The following is a 16,891-nucleotide window of genomic DNA, read 5'->3' as shown; positions in this document are numbered from 1 at the left end:
CCGTCCAACACTATTTGAATGCATGACAGCGCAAATCCAGCAGAATGAACAAATCTCCCTTTACATATCTCCAACTATTATTAGCATAAGCCTCTCTTATATGCAATAAGGAAAGAGGTGTCAAACCTACACCATCTTTTCTATCAAACCCACTTCATGTTTTCTCTACTTCTGTCAGCTTTAATACATCAAGTCAGAAGGCTAGAGTAAATATTGTCATTTTTGAACAAACAAGTGATCAGGAGAAGAGTAACAATGCCAGTGTATATTGATAGAAAAATGTTGGCCAGTTTGGGTGACATAATTATCACTTCCCACATGTCTACAAGCAGCAGAGGAATTAATCAGTCTTTAAGAATCACATTTAGTCTCTTCAGTGTACTTTTATGTGTTAATACAGTGTCGTGTTGAGCTGTTGTATAACTATTCAACCGATAAACCTTAAGCAAACTCTCAGAAGAGATGACTCTATTGAGAGCATAACAATAGACAGCCTTCAAATTGTGACTGTAGCTATAAGTCTGTGACTTCTTTATTTGCCATTATCAGAGAGCAAGTCTTACATCACTTTGGGTAAGGTGTTGAGGCCTGAATGCAGATTAACTCAATGTGAGCTGGATGGGTCTGACAGGTTTTTAAGAGCGCTGGATGTCTCCTGCGTTAACGTTCTTATGGCTATCTGTGTATAAACATGGGGGGACCAAGCTAGCAGACCACATGTAGGCAGAGGAGAGAAGAGAGGAGAGGACTTTGGTGTCACTGTAGATCCACAGCCATGCATCACTCTTCTTGCCTTCCTTGGCCTCGGAAATAGGTTCATATTTTATGCAGGACAAATAATATACGGAATAAACTCCAGAAGCATTGCATACACAATGAAATAACCTCCTCCTCTTTGGCATGCTGCTGCATAAAAAATAATTGGAAGAGTGGACCCCACACACACACACACACACACACACACACACACACACACACACACACACACACACACACACACACACACACACACACACACACACACACACACACACACACACACACACACACACACACACACACACACACACACACACACACTACAAAGTGTGACCTTCAGGTTTGATCATCTGCAATGCAGTGATTAGTTGTATTGGTGTGGAAGCAAACTGCATTGATAAGACTTTTCCCCTGCTCATATGGACTTCACTTCATCTGTGCGTCTTTTTAAAAGTCTCAGTACTACTCATGTCAATCATACTCAGACTGTGAATAAATAAAGCACTCTGATACAAGCAAATTAAATATTGTATGTCCTGCGTTTCCCATGTCTACCATCATACAGCTGGGCTGTTTAAAAAGGGCAACAAGTGTAATAATTGTGTAATTATGCTAAGAGTCTAATCCAAAAGCTCTCTGCTGGGACTCACCGTACTCGACTTCAGCCTTTAGTGCCTTGCGTACACGCCGCTCAACAATCTTAGCAAAAGATATTGTCTCCATATCTGCCTGCCAAAGCCTATACTGAATCAAGTTGGATTTATCATTCCATTTTTGACGATAGCTCAACTTACATTTAGAACAAACAAATCCTTTGCAATGCTGCTCTGGTTTTCACACCCCTCGTAATGTCCCGTCGAGCTTGACACCACCTTTTAACCCCAATGCACAAGTATGGGCATTCTCACAGATACGTCACCTGTCACCTACTTGTGGAGACCCCGCCACCGTCTCCCACCAGAGCCTTCCAACATGTAGATAAGCATATCCCACAGATAGCGCCAACACTTCCTCAGCTGGGACGTAATAATGTCATGTTGTGGCTAAATGGTGTTTGGTGAAATGGCTACATGGTGTTTGGTTATTCACTTCCTGTAGAATTCTAAAAATATGTTCTCATACAATAAAAATTGAGGAGAATGAGAATGTTATTTTTCGTATGCAACAAAAATTGAGACTTTGCATTTAGTCCCCAAACAAAAAGGTCTCTAAAAAGATTGTGAGTTCAGTAACATTTTCGAACCGACTTGTTTTAGCCTCCACCGTGTCCCCTGGTGCTGTATCTGTCTGATATCCGACAAACTGTACCTGAGTGCTTCACCGTCTCTGGCCTAGTGTGTGTAACTGAAAACAACCGGCCTTTCTGTGCAGAGAGAGCCGAGCACTCACCTCCACAAACAGGTTACTTAGTCACTGCCCCCCCCCCATCAGCTAGCCCTCTTTCTGCTTCTGTCTCTCTGTCTGGATAAAGGACAACACTAACAGGGGGGCCCAGCCTATGACTGTGGGATATGAACATCAAGCCAGCGATGTGCAAGGGGTGAAAATATGAACATAAGAACTTCCAAATGGTAATCATTAAATGTTGGTTAAGTTATTCAAGTGCCCAGTAATAACCAGGAAAGCAACAGTGTCAGACATGCCGGTAGGATGAATCTAACTCTTTTCTTTTTTTTAAACAGCAAAATGGTTTGTAAGTGTTTTGCTGCTCCCGAACAATGTATACACAAATCCATACAGAGAGAGAGAGAGAGAGAGAGAGAGAGAGAGAGAGAGAGAGAGAGAGAGAGAGAGAGAGAGAGACGGGGAAAGACAGAGGCAGCAGCAGCACAATACTGCCTGCTGCACTGCAGCAAAAATCTACACAGCATACCGTAGCCACCACACAACCTCCAGCACGGCACAGAGCAGACCCCTGTAAGGAGGGAGAGGAGTGATAGAGTGATAGGCAGAGTGAGCTAGACAATGTGTATGTGTGAAAAACAGGAACATGTTTATGTTATTTAGAATGCGCTTTTTCTAGGATATTCAACAAATGAAATTTCACCAAACAAAAGCCAAGAGGATTTTGTATGCGTCTGGAACATATCCATGAACAAAGATACCCACAGACATTTGGAAGAACATCCCCCAAGTCCAAAGCGATACAACAAACGATGGAGGATGCACTGAATAAGGCGAATTTCAACATTTTACTAATTCAAAGGCAATACAATTCTCTGGACACCTCAAAGCCAGTGAGCCAACTGTTAATAGCTTTGTGTCAACAACATGTTAAAAAGAACTATCAACTGGCTGCTCATTAGCCACAGCTCCTCTGACTGGGCGTCCAGACAGAAAATATCCCCACATTTAAAGAATGCAAAGGAGAAGGCATGTTGTTGCAGCAGGTACTGTTGAGACCAGAAAACATTATGCAGTTCAGTTTAAGTGATATATCCATGAGTGTAATGGTTAATCAGACACTAAACACTGCACTTACGTTTTAAATATTTTGGAGGGAAGAATTGTACTTCTCTAGAAGGAAGTTATCATAGCGACAATCATTTATTTTGTCATTAAATCTTAAGGGTAAATGGAAGAAATTACAAAATCATTACAAGACAAGTGCACGTTGATGTATATTTTTGGCCAGCACCTTAATTCAGATATGGGTCCAGCAAAAACATGAGCCAGGTTTCATTTTTTTGGAGGAGATCCCGGCATTTGTTGCCAGCATCCTCCACCTCCTGCAGGGACAGCCTGCAGCCGGAACTATGGTTCACAAGCGTGCTTATTTAAAATGCCAATAGTCCAAAGAAGTGTCCCATTGGACCAAAGCCGAAAGTATGTTCATCCAAAAAACAACAGGTAATGTTCCTAAAATACACATTTTGTTTACCAACTTACTCTGACTTAGATGGGTTAGTACCGGATAACTTGGTGGGTTGGATTGATTGAGTTTATGGGGTGAGATTGGTTAGGGTGAGAGTTTTAATATAACGGTAAGACAATAAAAGCAGAGTACCGCAGTAATGCCTCGCCGTCATTCTGCATAATGATTTATCTTGGAATTCTGTATTTTTATGAGACATTCAGGACAATGACTTTCAGACAAATGGGCTTTTGGTCCAATAAAGAATATTTTACAGACTTTAGAGTGGTGCAGTGACGCGTCCTAAAACCCGGAAGTAAGCTGCGCATGGGTACCTTCGATCATAAATCTATCGATTAGATTTATGATTATAAAATTATAAAAGTGGGGTAGACATGTGGAGATTATCCGACTGAACAAAACGTGATCCGTCTCAACTACAGACCTTATTTCAAGCTATTTTCCAAAATCCTATGGAGAAATTGCATTGCTTTTTTGTCGAGGGAACCGGAAGGAACCCATGCGCAGCTTACTTCCGGGTTTTAGGACGCGTCACTGCACCACTCTATTCAGGTACCGGAGTAATGGTCATTCCTAATGATGGCATTACGCCACTTGTGCTGTGTCAACAATCTGATCTCATCGCGCTGAAGTCGTTCTGAACGTTGGCTAACGGTACATAGCCTCAGCAGAGACTCCTGAAATCTAGACCCTGTTGTAGCTTTAAAAACTAGATCAATCACTGGACGTCTATCACAAGAACTTAAAAGCAATTTGGCACAGAACACACATTTCTGAGTGGCAAATCATCAGGTTACCATGAGTGGCTAGAAAAATAGATACGGAAAGAGTGAGTGACAACATGTTCATTGAAATAATCCTGACAATCTAGACGGGAACAGTCAGTTCTGCAATCAATATGAGAAGGAGCAATACGGCTACACTGCAGCATGTAAACATATACATGCCCTACCAAAGTAAAACTTAAATCCCCAAAACTCACCACTACACAGAACAAAATGCAATACTTAAAGTACCTTAAAGGTGGGGTAGGTAAGTTTGAGAAACCGGCTCGAGATCGCTAGAATTTGAAAATACACAACCGGAGAAAATCTGCCACTTCCTTACAGAGCCCCTCCTCCAACACACACATGACCAATGAGGGCATGAGATAAGCTCGTGCCCCGATGGAAGGCTGACAGGCAGGTAGGCCACTTGTACTTTTTACAGTATTACGGCTTCTACAGATGAAATTTTTGTATGGATTTTTTGTCAAAGCACTTAAGATATTCATTGCTATCGGGATGTTAAGAGCATTCCATGGAATATAACAAAAAGTGTATCTCGAGCCGGTTTCTGAAACTTACCTACCCCACCTTTAAGTTACCTCAAAATAGTGACAAAAGGGCAGGTTGGGGGAAAACCAGTAGAACAACTACATACTAAGCTCTTTTTTTATTTTCAATTGATCTCTATTCTTGTTGAGCTTTAACTATTACGTTTACATCCAACAGGTTGGTTGTTTTCTTACTGAAATGACCCCGTTGACCTTGTACACACACACTTTGGTAATGCTGTTGATACATATTGACATAATGACCATAAGAGGCCGTAGAGAGAGATGGAGATGCTGTAGATGGAGAAAAAGACAGATAGAGAGAGAGTGAGCCTTCTGCTCAGCGTATCCCGTCAGTAGGGAGCAGAGTCAGATGAGATAATGGACAACAGTAATAAATGAGCTGGAGGCCAACAGAGAGTCATGAAATTATATCAGCAATCAATCATAATCAAATCATTAAAATGTACTTCCAGCACAGGAAAGAGGCAGACCCAGCTGACCTCGCTCTGCGTTTCCTTCCGCCCGTCCTCACATCGCTCTAAAACAGCTCAGCAGCAAGGCATCACTTTAGCACTGTCTCTCTGGCTGTATGGTCTGTAGTAACACATACTGTGGCTCAATATCACTCAATATCACTCACACACACACACACAAACACACACACACACGCACGCACGCACACACACACGCACACACGTTCAGTCTGGTGTGCTTGATAAAGGTTAAAAAACGCCACATCCTTGTCATCAGCACCACGGGGAACATGTCCCAACCTTCTTGCCGTACAGCACAGAAACGAACTATTGTGACTGCACTATATTCCAGATCTAGATGATGGCCTGGAAACAGTATCACTGAGACTCAATCGACTAACTTTTCTACTATTTTTCTACTTGAACATCACATTTTAATTAGCATCATCATAAAAAAGGTGCCGCTGAATCCTGCGCCTTCATCAAAATTACTGTATTGGAAACGTATCACTCCCATGAATGTTGATTTCTTGTTGTACGGTTGCCCCCGTTGTATTTTTGACATGATTCCATTTCTATAATCCACTTCACCAGTTTGTCAGATTCATTTTCCACAGTACGTGTTTGTTTTCTATTGGATTCATCATCTGCATCTGAATATTTCCCACTTATTTTACTTTGTGTTTCTATTAGGCCCTTTCAAGCATGAAGTTTGCCTCATCCTGTGTACCTGCTGCTCATCAGGTTCTCAGAGCGGAGCAGGCTGTTTAGAAATCCATCCTCAAAAGGAATAATTCAGAACCAGAATGAAATACTTTTTGTCACTGGCCTGAGTATTATCTCTGATTTAAGCAGGTTGCAGCAGCTTTAAAAGATCATCCACTCATCAATCTACTTTTAATCATGATACAATTTGGTCACATTACAATTTTGACTGTCCCCTTCTTTATTTTACAAAAATCTCCTGCTTTATCTTAAGTGGAATTCAGATCAGATTTGAAATACAACCTTGAATTTTACCAACGATATACAGTCAGTCTTACTAAAAATGCTTGCTTATAATGTCATGCACATGTTTTCGTGCACACATTTGAAGTCTACAGCCAATTCGATTCAAATGTTTTTTTTAGAAAAAGTAGTTACATCTTCAAAGCAAATGTTACTATATAAACTGGTGGCTGTATCTGTTAAGAAGAACTTACTATGACAATATAGTTCATACAATGTCAATAATCAATACCAAGTTCACTTTCACAAATGTATTCTTTCTAGGGATATAGGATGCACCGATCCAAATGTTCTAACCTGAGACTATTCTGATAAACTGTGGTTCTGAATACCAATCTAGATTAACAGTTCTCTTTTAGTCAGATTTTACATGTGTGCATCATTGGGTAGAATAACATGATGTCAGGGATATATCAGATAGTGAAACACTTTTAAAATTAGGTTTAAAAGATATTTTATACATTCTAGAGTGGTTACATCCCATTCTTAATCCACTTAATAAAGTTGATTTCCAAAATATAACACCATTTTAATTACTTTCAGCTTAGTTTGCAATTATTTGTTATTAATCACATTGTAAAGATTTAAGCCAGCATGTAATCTTCATCATTTACATGTATTATATACATACTGTATATAAAAATACCTCAGTGAGCTGGAGAAACTCTTGACATCCCTCAAAATAAATGGATGATTGCTATCTGGAGGATTTTGGTATCTACATTACATGGGCTATATTACAACACCGTGGTCAAGGATGTGGTCATCTCTGCATTAGATCCATTAGAGCTACAGTGTGAATGTACTGGAGCTGTGACGATGGATTTGGTGAGCTACTGGTCATGGGACACAAAACTGAAATAGCTAGAGGTACCCTCGCGTTGTGTTGAATCGTTTGTTTTCAACACAAGCATAAATCAATGTGACTGCTTTACAGTAATACACTAACATATCTCTGTTAGTAATAAAACCACAACATTACAGTGGTCCAGCTCAAGGTTAACTCAGGAGAGGAGAAGACGGCAAAGAAACACTATGGACAAATGTGTAGTTTATTTAGTGAGGAAAAAATGAGAAAATAGGAAGTTTGAAAGAGAGTGGGGTGAAGGAACAGAAAGCAAAAGAGTGAATCCTGTTCGATCAGATGCTAAGCCGATATCAGAGGCTTGCCTACAGGAGGAAGAGTGTAAACATCTCAAAACATAGACCAGTGTGATGTCAATCATAGGTTTCTCTGGGGGGATTTTGTTCAGTTTATTTTGTCAGTTTTGTGGAGCTTGTGAGGATTCTGGCATCTGCATCAATGATGAATCAACTATGACGGTAGCAAGCAGTGCAATCAGGTTAAATGCAGTGAACAGCTTCTTCCTGTACCAAAAAGCTTAACAAAATGGTGAATTGACAAGACCATGAAATCAGGGTGGAATCTGGGTATATTTCATTAATGAACCATATCAATAAAGCTCTGCTCTTTGACTATGGTGATCACTAAAGTCATACCTTTGCAGCTTCTCATGATGACTTCAATGGCTGAAATTATACCTCTTTGTGGGAGCTAAATACTCCCTTTAAAAGACATCTCCACTATAATCATGTCAGCTTTCATTCTAAAGAGGAAATGTCAGTGGGTGTAGCTGTTCATTTGTCGCCGCAAACCAGGTGGTTAATGGTGTCGCCATTGAAAGGAGAAAAAGGGCTACAGCCTTTTACAGCCCTACAGCACAAAGTGGATGTGGAAAAAAGCGGTGCTGGTATCATTACTAATAAAAATGTCAGTCAGTAGAAAAGTTAAAAAAGATTCTTTGAGGATTTGTCACAGTCCACTCCAAAAAGACTATACTGTACCTAAGTGAAGAAGACTAAATCAAAAGTGATCTATAGCATTTAAAGAGGGCACATTATGCTTTTGGGGGGGTTCCCTTGCCTGTGGAGTTTCTCTCCCACACACTCCCCCCCCCCCCCCCCCCCTGCCTAAAACGCCTCCATTGGACATAGTGACATCACTATGTAAAACTCTCACCTTTGTTGGCTAGCAATCCAACACATTGTAAGTGATAGAGGCTAAGGGGCGGGACTAAGCAGTTAACTAATCACAACAGAGCCGTCCAGCTAACCAATCAGAGCAGACTGGGCTCTGGTTTCAGACAGAGGGTGAAAAGAGGTGCTGAAGCACAGGCAGTATCTGAAAAATAACACACTTTTGAACATTAAAGCATGTAAATATGTCACAGTAGAGGCACACAATAAAAATATGAACCTGGAAATGAGTATATAGGGCCCCTTTAAGTTCTCAGGAATATATGAATAGAAGTAAGTATTATGTTCAAATATTTATAGTGGCAATGACGACGCAGAAGGCAGTAACTGTTAGAAACAATTCTTGAATTTTTTTTTCTGAAGAACCACATTTTGTTGGATGAGTCACTGGTCTGAAACACAGAGGAGAGCCATCCACCTGCTGTGTTGAGTTTCTAAGGTTTGGCTTCGAACAGCGAATAAATAAACTGCAACACACAATCTGAAATGGGATATCATAAAAGGGTATTTTGTTTATTTTGTGTGTTACTGAAAAACAAATGCACTTTTGTATACTGTACATCCTCTCTAATAAAAAAATACACTTTAAACTAACTTTTTCTAAAGGACTAGTTCCTTTAAGTCCATGCGACCTCCCATCTGGCTTTTATTTCATATTTCTTCTTAAAAAATGATTGTGTTCAAGGGTTTACTTTTTTAATCAAAACAAGACAAACCATCATGAACTCGTTTTAGAATTGAATTACAGCTTGGAAAATTACTCCAATGAGAATTTACCAGCATGGCAGTGCAGATATTTACGTCATCATAAATACAAGTTTTATCCACAACAATGAAAGTATCCAATGTTCTTTTTAAGTCCTTTTTCTATCGTCTTAGCTGTAACCTCTGCCGCCTCAAAAGGTCTTATCAATGCAGGACACTTATCTGCTCACAACATGGGCCCCGAGGATTAATATCTTCTGGTTTCTATCAAATAAATAAGACATGTGGATTGTCCATTTCAACAAGGCTATCAACAAAACACAAGACTTTAAAGAATCTTCTCAACATCAGCACATCAAATAAGCACTGACTAAATGTTGAAGACCTTAAACTGAACTGATCACATTAATCAATTCCTACCCTGAACTGTAGAAAAGCTCTCACTGGACATCTATTATAATCTTCTCACCTACTTTCACAATGTTAGCATCAGTTTCACACCTCAGTAACTAATGATGAACTTCAAAAAGGTTCATCAGTGTCAGCTCTTCTGTTCAAACTTCTGGCACGGTAAATAAATAATCTCATAGTCTAACTGCATTATTCTCTCTTGCTCTCCATCTGTCTCTCTCATCACTTTGTCACTTTATTGTGAATCATTGCAGCGCATCAGTCCTGCTCAGGAGCTCAGCAGCTTGAGACAAAATCCCAGCAGCTCCACGGCAGCTATCATGTCATTCCTCTGGGATCCAGGAAGTGGTGAGCATTAAGATGTGTCATGTGTAAGAGAGAGCCTGCTTAGAGTTGCGTTACATCCTCACTCAACGCCACAACTTCCCTCAGAGAAGTCAGGGATATATCAAACAGCTCCCAAGGGCAGAGGGCAGATGAAGAGCCACATTAAAAGATGAAACAAAGTGGGGAAAAGCACAGGATATTCTTTCCTGCAGTGATTATGAGTATTTTGGGATGTACCTCAATTTCCCTGTGTTCTTGTAACAGAGCTTTGAAAATGAAAGCCTAAACTACTGAAGTCAGTGAGTGAGTCAGGGACTGTTATAAGGATTTAAAATAAACGTGTGTTTCCAATTTTAAGAAAATAGTTGTTATGACTAGCAAATCAATTGAAATCCTGTTTCCCCACTGTGTGGAAGTAATAATCAATGTCTTTTATTTCATTGTTTTTGTATGTATGTATTCTACATGGATCATAAACCAAAGAAGTGGTAGATGTGTTGCCCCTGTCAAGCAGCTTTAGACTCATTGCATAATATCATGAAGGTGGCCGCAAAGATATTGATAAGATTGTTTCTTTAGAACTAGTTAGCAAGGGACAGCTACCTTTAGCTTATTTGACAGCTTTTTTGGTTTATTCGGTTAGACGCTGTGGCTTGCTATCTAGGAATCTTGCAAGAGATTATAATCCTGGATAGCCCAGACCTAACCGACTACTATCTAGGCCGGGTATACTAACTATTGCCCAACATGAAAAAACACAGCCTCCACTATCATTTTCAAAGGAACATCATAAATCACAAAAGAGAAGCAGTCGATTCATAAAGTGCATTTTCCTGGTTTAATACCGTAAACCCATACTTTTTACCTCATGATCATCCCAACATAAGATAAAGTAATTGCAGTTATGGTAACTATCAAAAGTGTTAAAATCCTCTATGAGAAAATCCCAAAGTGCTGTGAAGTGCCTGGCCTTCTGATAAGCCCTCAAATTGACGGATCTGTTACTCAAACTGGACATCCTGGATTGTATTTCTCACCAGTTCCACAGGGCCTGAACGCCCGCTCAAATAGTACTGACCTCGTTTCAATTTTAGGTTTGGTTTACATTAGAAATTGAGCTCAGTGGGACGTTTAAAGACGATGGTCAACATATCAATTATGGCCTAACTAGCCATTTCACTGACCTTAAATGTTTCAAAATGATTAAGCACAAGAAAGTTAATAAAACTGTAAATTGAGAAACAATTTATTACATCTGAAGTTATTCCTTCAAATCTGAAAGGACTATGTCAGTACCCATCCACAGATCACCACTGTCACCGTCACAGAAACAAAACTGACAGAAACTGTGGAGAGGGGATACGTGTCGATGCTTTTTGAGCATCTGTCACCAGAGGTTTCTCAGTGTGACTGATTTTATGTTTTATATACTGCATGTAGAAAATCTAATAAAAAGATACAGAGCAAATACTATCTCACAAAGTTGATAAATTATTATTCTCATTCAGCCACATGATGTCCTTCAAAGCAACCTTTTACGCCACAGTAAACAAATTTGCCCATGATTCAAATCACACAAAATGGTCTCATCACTAAACACTCAAATTCTACAAGTGGTTCACTTTAAGGATATTTGTTTGGCTTTGAAAAGGTCTGAACAAATAGGCAACAACTGGTATTCATTGTGCTTCATTACCTACTTGCAACACTCAGAGCAAAGCAGAAATGCCATATTTCTAGCTTGAAATGTTTTCACACATTTGTTGTGGGATTCAAAATGCATTAGGTGGTTTAACAAAGACAGACAAGAAAGATGTATAATCTTTTAAAACGGTTACCAGGGCAATCAGGGTTTACTCAAAGCTGTAATATTAATCTACTAAGTGCAAAAAAAATAAAGGCTCTTTGCACCATTAGCTAGAAACACACATTAACCCTCTGTGCTTTCCTTCCATTAGGAACGACCTACAATTTCACTTTAATATTATCTGAAATCTAAGCCAATAATGACCTAATGAGCTGACTGGAAAAGTTTCATGTTAGTCAAGTTGGACCATGATCATGTCACAGACAGTTGCTCTCTATTCACTATCTTGCTGACATGGTGAACTTGCTAGCAAACAGTTGATCACATCCAGCAGATCGAGAACAACATTAATTTGGAGTCACGTGTTTGGCAACTTGACAAATATAGTTCGACATTTAACTCTGGTTTGGACTCTACCAACTCCTGAGGGGAATATCTGGCTGCTAAACGCTCCACAATGAACACCAGCTATATCTGCTAACCTTGTCTGTCTGTTGTTTTGGTGCTGAGCAAGTAGCAGACTGTTGGGTTTCTTTCCAACTGGAAACAGCTGCCTGAAATGAGGCAAACGAGAGCTGAACCTAACCAATAATGTCAACACATGGCTGTAAAACCAAAACACTTAGCCCATGATGCTCGGAAACTCTCTTAGAGCTGATAATGGGTGATAATTATCTGTGGGTTCATTTCTTGAAACAACACTTATCACAATCAGGAAGTCATTAGATCTATTGTTAATCTAATAATGATGTTGGCCACTCAAATCCACTGAAACAAGTTACAGTTCAAAGTTGAAAATACAAAAGATCATAATGGTAAGATTTTAGGACATGTCTCGTATGACATGTGTTGGGGAATAATTTGCTTAGGTATTCAACTTTTGACACAGTTCATAATTTTCCTCTTCTCACTGTCTCCTTTCCCACGGCATAGGTCTACGGCCTTGGGTATTGCTGCTATCTCTCTTAAGGAGGAGCAGCTTGGGCGCATTGTTGTTGCCAGTTTATGACCGAGCACAAGCTGACATGAGATAGTTTATTGTTCAGGGACATCTAGAAGCCCTTCTTTTTAGGAACGTAGGTTCCCTGGCGCACATTCTTTTCTATGGTCGACAGCTCTAGTTAGATTCAGGGTCCATATTTGTTTAGTCTCGCTGATAAAGAATGTTGATTATTACACTCCGAACTAGTTAAATTCAGATGCTCCATGTGAATTCAGATTTATTTTCTCCACACATTAATCCTTTCTCTCTAGAGCCCAATTTGTTCTACTTGCCCTCGTTTCCATTCTCTCTCTATACATACACTAAATATATATTCACCCTCATGTGTGAACTGATTTGTATGTCAACCTGATTGTCTCTTAGAGCGAGGCAGAACATCAGCCAGGAACTTGAATCTCATCATCCCTTCAGCCGGTCATATATCTCAAGAGCAGGACGGAGACAGCCCACATTAATGAACTGTGGAAACTGATGATGCCGCTGCCATTATCACAAAAAAAACGAGAGCCAGACAATGTTTCCTGTTGACCTGTGACATACAGATTAAGGCGTCAAGGTTCATAATAATTGTGTTCCATATTAATCACACACTTGTATTATCCGTTTTATGTATTCAATTGCAACTCCTTTATAAATGATCATTTACTAAAACTGTAAAACGTGTTATTTTAGATGTGATATCCCAGAGCCCTAGAAACACTTGTGTATTGTTGGAAAAGCTACTAAAGTTCAGCCATTTCCAAACTTACAACATTGTTTCTGTGAGAAACCTAGCAACATGGCACGGTGGTTGGAGGAGGATATATTTAGCCAACCCTGCTGTTATTCTAATTGTAGGAGTTCTTGTTTGAATCTTACCCATCCCATTTAATTACACTGCTGTTTCTTTGTTTCCACAAATGATTAAACTAGCGTGGGTATGTGGCACAAATGAACCATGCATCTTTTAACTGAAGACAAATCCTTTTAAATACTTAAATGGGAATGATTTTGGAAAGAAGCTGAATTTGAGATTTAGTGCCCTTGCTCTGAGGACGAGATGGAGGAAAGACAGCAGCAGCATAATCTTAGTTTATTAAAATGCATATGAAATGTCAGATTACACTATGGAAGTCTCTGCTCAGCAACAATGCACCGTAACGAGAATATTTTACACTAAATAATTCATCATTTAAAACTTGATACAACAGAAAACTGCTTTTATACACACGAACAAGCATTTTATGAAGGGTTGAATAAATATGCTGACGCAGTCGTGAAAGCTATTACCACATGAACCTGTCACAACACTTTATAGCAATATACCTGCAGACCGTGTAAACACGAGTCTTTAAAAAAAATGGTTGCCATCACTCTGACAAGTGCCTTTTGCTTATTTATGTCTCTACTTTGGCACTGTTTTTAGGATTTCATGAGACACAATACATTTACCATAGATTTGTCTCTGAATGGTTTATGTAGCACATGCCGAAACATTTACATTTCCAGGGCTCTCCGGTGCAAGGTTATAGCCATCAATATACAGTATGTTTCGCCTTGCCAGAAACTCAAACTAATTATGTTGGGTCACTGCTTCATGAGTGTGAGGTCAGCTAGAGCTTAAGGTTAAAGCTCCAGTATACTCATGAAAGAAACAACAGCGACGGCATTACAGCGCTGAAGCTTCGGTTCGGACTCTCGGCTCTGTCACACACAATAAAGTTGAGTTTCATTTGATATGCTATGAACCATCCTCACGTGGATGCCTGGGTGTTCTATGACCTGTACTGTCACTCTGCTGTCAATGAGCCACTGCTGTGCTACTGAGAAAGGCAAGCCACCTACTGACTTCATACATCCACTGCCATTCTGCTCTTTCTGCAACCTAGCTGTACTGCATGTCCTTTACATGCAATGCTTTACAAAAATGCAAAGCCAAAGAAATGTCTGTGAGCACCCTTCAATTGTGTGGCTTTATTACTCATGGCAGTTCATGACATAACTTTCTCCCCTGACGTTTTCCACCAAATGCCCTCATTAGAGCCCTGTCTATCACCGCAGCTATTTGACCCATTTAATGACATGCACAAAGTTTTAAGATGACGTCTATGTGGTCATTTGCAAGTCTTAATGCTACACACTGGCTGCAGGGTGGTACGTACTGCATCTCCATTCCTTCCACTCAGCAAGTTCATCGCTTAATTGTCTTAATGAAGTATGTTCACTTAGAGACATGCTGGGACATGAGAATGAACATTAGGGGTTGGCCAGCAATGCCAGTTGTACAAGACCACACCAAGGACAATTTACCAAAGATAAGACTGTAATATTGCTGTAAAGCAGAGACATGGATGAAAGGATATAAAAAGCATAGATACACTTGGAGGCTAAGTGGAGGTGCAGTCTTTACATGATGGAAACTTGTGATATGTTAGGAAAGTGAATAGTTCTGTTGTGTGCTGAAACTTTGATAAAGCTTGAAGACTATAGTTGAGTTAAATGTATAGCTTGTAGTTGAGTTAAATTGACAGCTTCTAGAAATCGAATGACTCAAAACAGAGGCTTTAGACAAGTAATGTAAACACCTTGCACCAATATTTCAAAATTACATTCAAGGCAGGTGGCTTTCATACAAACCCATGTGGTTCATTAAAAGAAAGCTCCATATATCAACGGTGTGGGCATCAAAACAGCTGAATGAATTACCGCTAACTTCGAAACAATAAAGTACATATAAAATATATTTACTACCCCAACTTCTGTAGATAAAGCAAGATAGAGTGGCTAATGGATTTCACGATGAGAGGGAATTGAAAGGGATGCAGACAGACTATAACGATGATAAAGGATATAAAGATGAAAGGGCAAACAACAAAACATCAAGAAGTGAAATATAATATATTTCGAAGGCATTATATTCCATGAGAAACATCGGAGGCTCACAAACGAAAATCAGTATTGTTGTCGTTTTTGTTTGAATCTCCTTCTGTCGGAGCTATGATTCATCACTTAAATGTAATAATGTTGGAGAACAAGTCTCTGGCATAATCTCACTCCATGGCTTTAACTTCAATTTGTAGCATAAGATGATGGTGGCTCTGCTCAAACGTCAGCTCCTTAGAAATACACAGGCACCTATAAAAAAAACCTCTCCCCCTGATAATGAACCCATACTAGCAAAAAGACATACATTCGATGCACAGCACAACAATATCTCATTCCCTCATTGCTGGAGCAGAAGGCGCTTAAAGAATCAACACTACTTCATGCTTCTCTGGGTGCACTGTTGGTGAAGGCTACAGAAAGAAAGCCTAAGTTTACTTAGAGATAAAAAACAAAAATATGTGAGGTACAACATGTCTATGTTGACAAAGACTGGCAGTCTTATTGATACAGCCCAGTTGGCTTAGTCTCTCTGTGTTCTCTCAGTAATGTTGTGTTACTAAAAATACAGGCCTCGTGGGCACAATACTGGTAACCCTGCCTCTGGGTCACATTTTGACAAAGCTACTAGCTCATAACTAAGGTTGTTAGTTCACCTCTGAAGCTGAAGCCAATCTGTTTATTTGTTTGACTGTGAACATTTAATTACTTTTTAGTCATACGTAACAGTACCTACTGCACCCCACTGACACAGTCTGCATCTTGGCCTACCCAGCACACTACTGGCTCTGCTGCTTCAGCACAAACACTGACAATTGTGCCCACACCATCAGTTTTGACTCCTAAGTGAGTAAATGAGGGCAAGTCTTACTTTGAATGTTTAGGACTTCCAATCTCAGAAACAGCAGACAGAAAATCTCAGCTTTCATCGATTGTCTGCATGGTGAGGGGCAGCAGTAAGAGAAGTTAGTGTCTTTCTGCCAGCTATTACTGCAGATACTGCTGTTGCATGTAGCTCATAGCATAGTATTATAGCTTACATCTGACTGACATGATATCATATTTTACTCATTTGAAACATTTTCAACAAGCCACGCTTTGAAAAACTCACAGGTGTTGTGTAAACACTTACTGCTGTTTTTAGATTGTTGAGATATTTCAGGTATTTTTAAAGTTGTTGAACAAAAACATGATTCCGTTAAAGCAACTCGACTGCCCAAAACAGGAAACAAACAAACATGGCGGAAATTACATGGCTTATCCCTTCTACGAGGAATATGCATAAAGTGAGATAATTAATGTAAAA

The 16,891-nt window shown here is 39.6% G+C and overlaps 1 protein-coding gene across 3 annotated transcripts in view; it reads right to left on the bottom strand.

Annotated features, from left to right (window-relative positions):
* The window catches only part of fgf14 (fibroblast growth factor 14), a 117,876-nt gene that overhangs the window by 98,656 nt on the left and 2,329 nt on the right, over nucleotides 1–16,891 (bottom strand). The window contains exon 1 of one of the 3 annotated variants that reach the window (XM_034109638.2): nucleotides 1,554–1,595. The exons of 1 other annotated variant lie outside the window; for it this stretch is intronic. Coding sequence is in view for 1 of the 2 variants with exons in the window: in XM_034109637.2 (XP_033965528.1) it covers nucleotides 1,410–1,482 (73 nt within the window). In the remaining variant the exon portion in view is untranslated. Of the gene's footprint in view, nucleotides 1–1,409; nucleotides 1,531–1,553; nucleotides 1,596–16,891 lie in introns of those variants that run through there. One more of the 3 variants, XM_034109637.2, reaches the window with a different exon arrangement.

The sequence above is a fragment of the Pseudochaenichthys georgianus genome, chromosome 21 (genome assembly GCF_902827115.2).
Source record: "Pseudochaenichthys georgianus chromosome 21, fPseGeo1.2, whole genome shotgun sequence".
In the NCBI taxonomy this organism is placed as follows: Eukaryota; Metazoa; Chordata; class Actinopteri; order Perciformes; family Channichthyidae; genus Pseudochaenichthys; species Pseudochaenichthys georgianus.
This window is presented reverse-complemented; position numbering and strand designations above follow the sequence as displayed.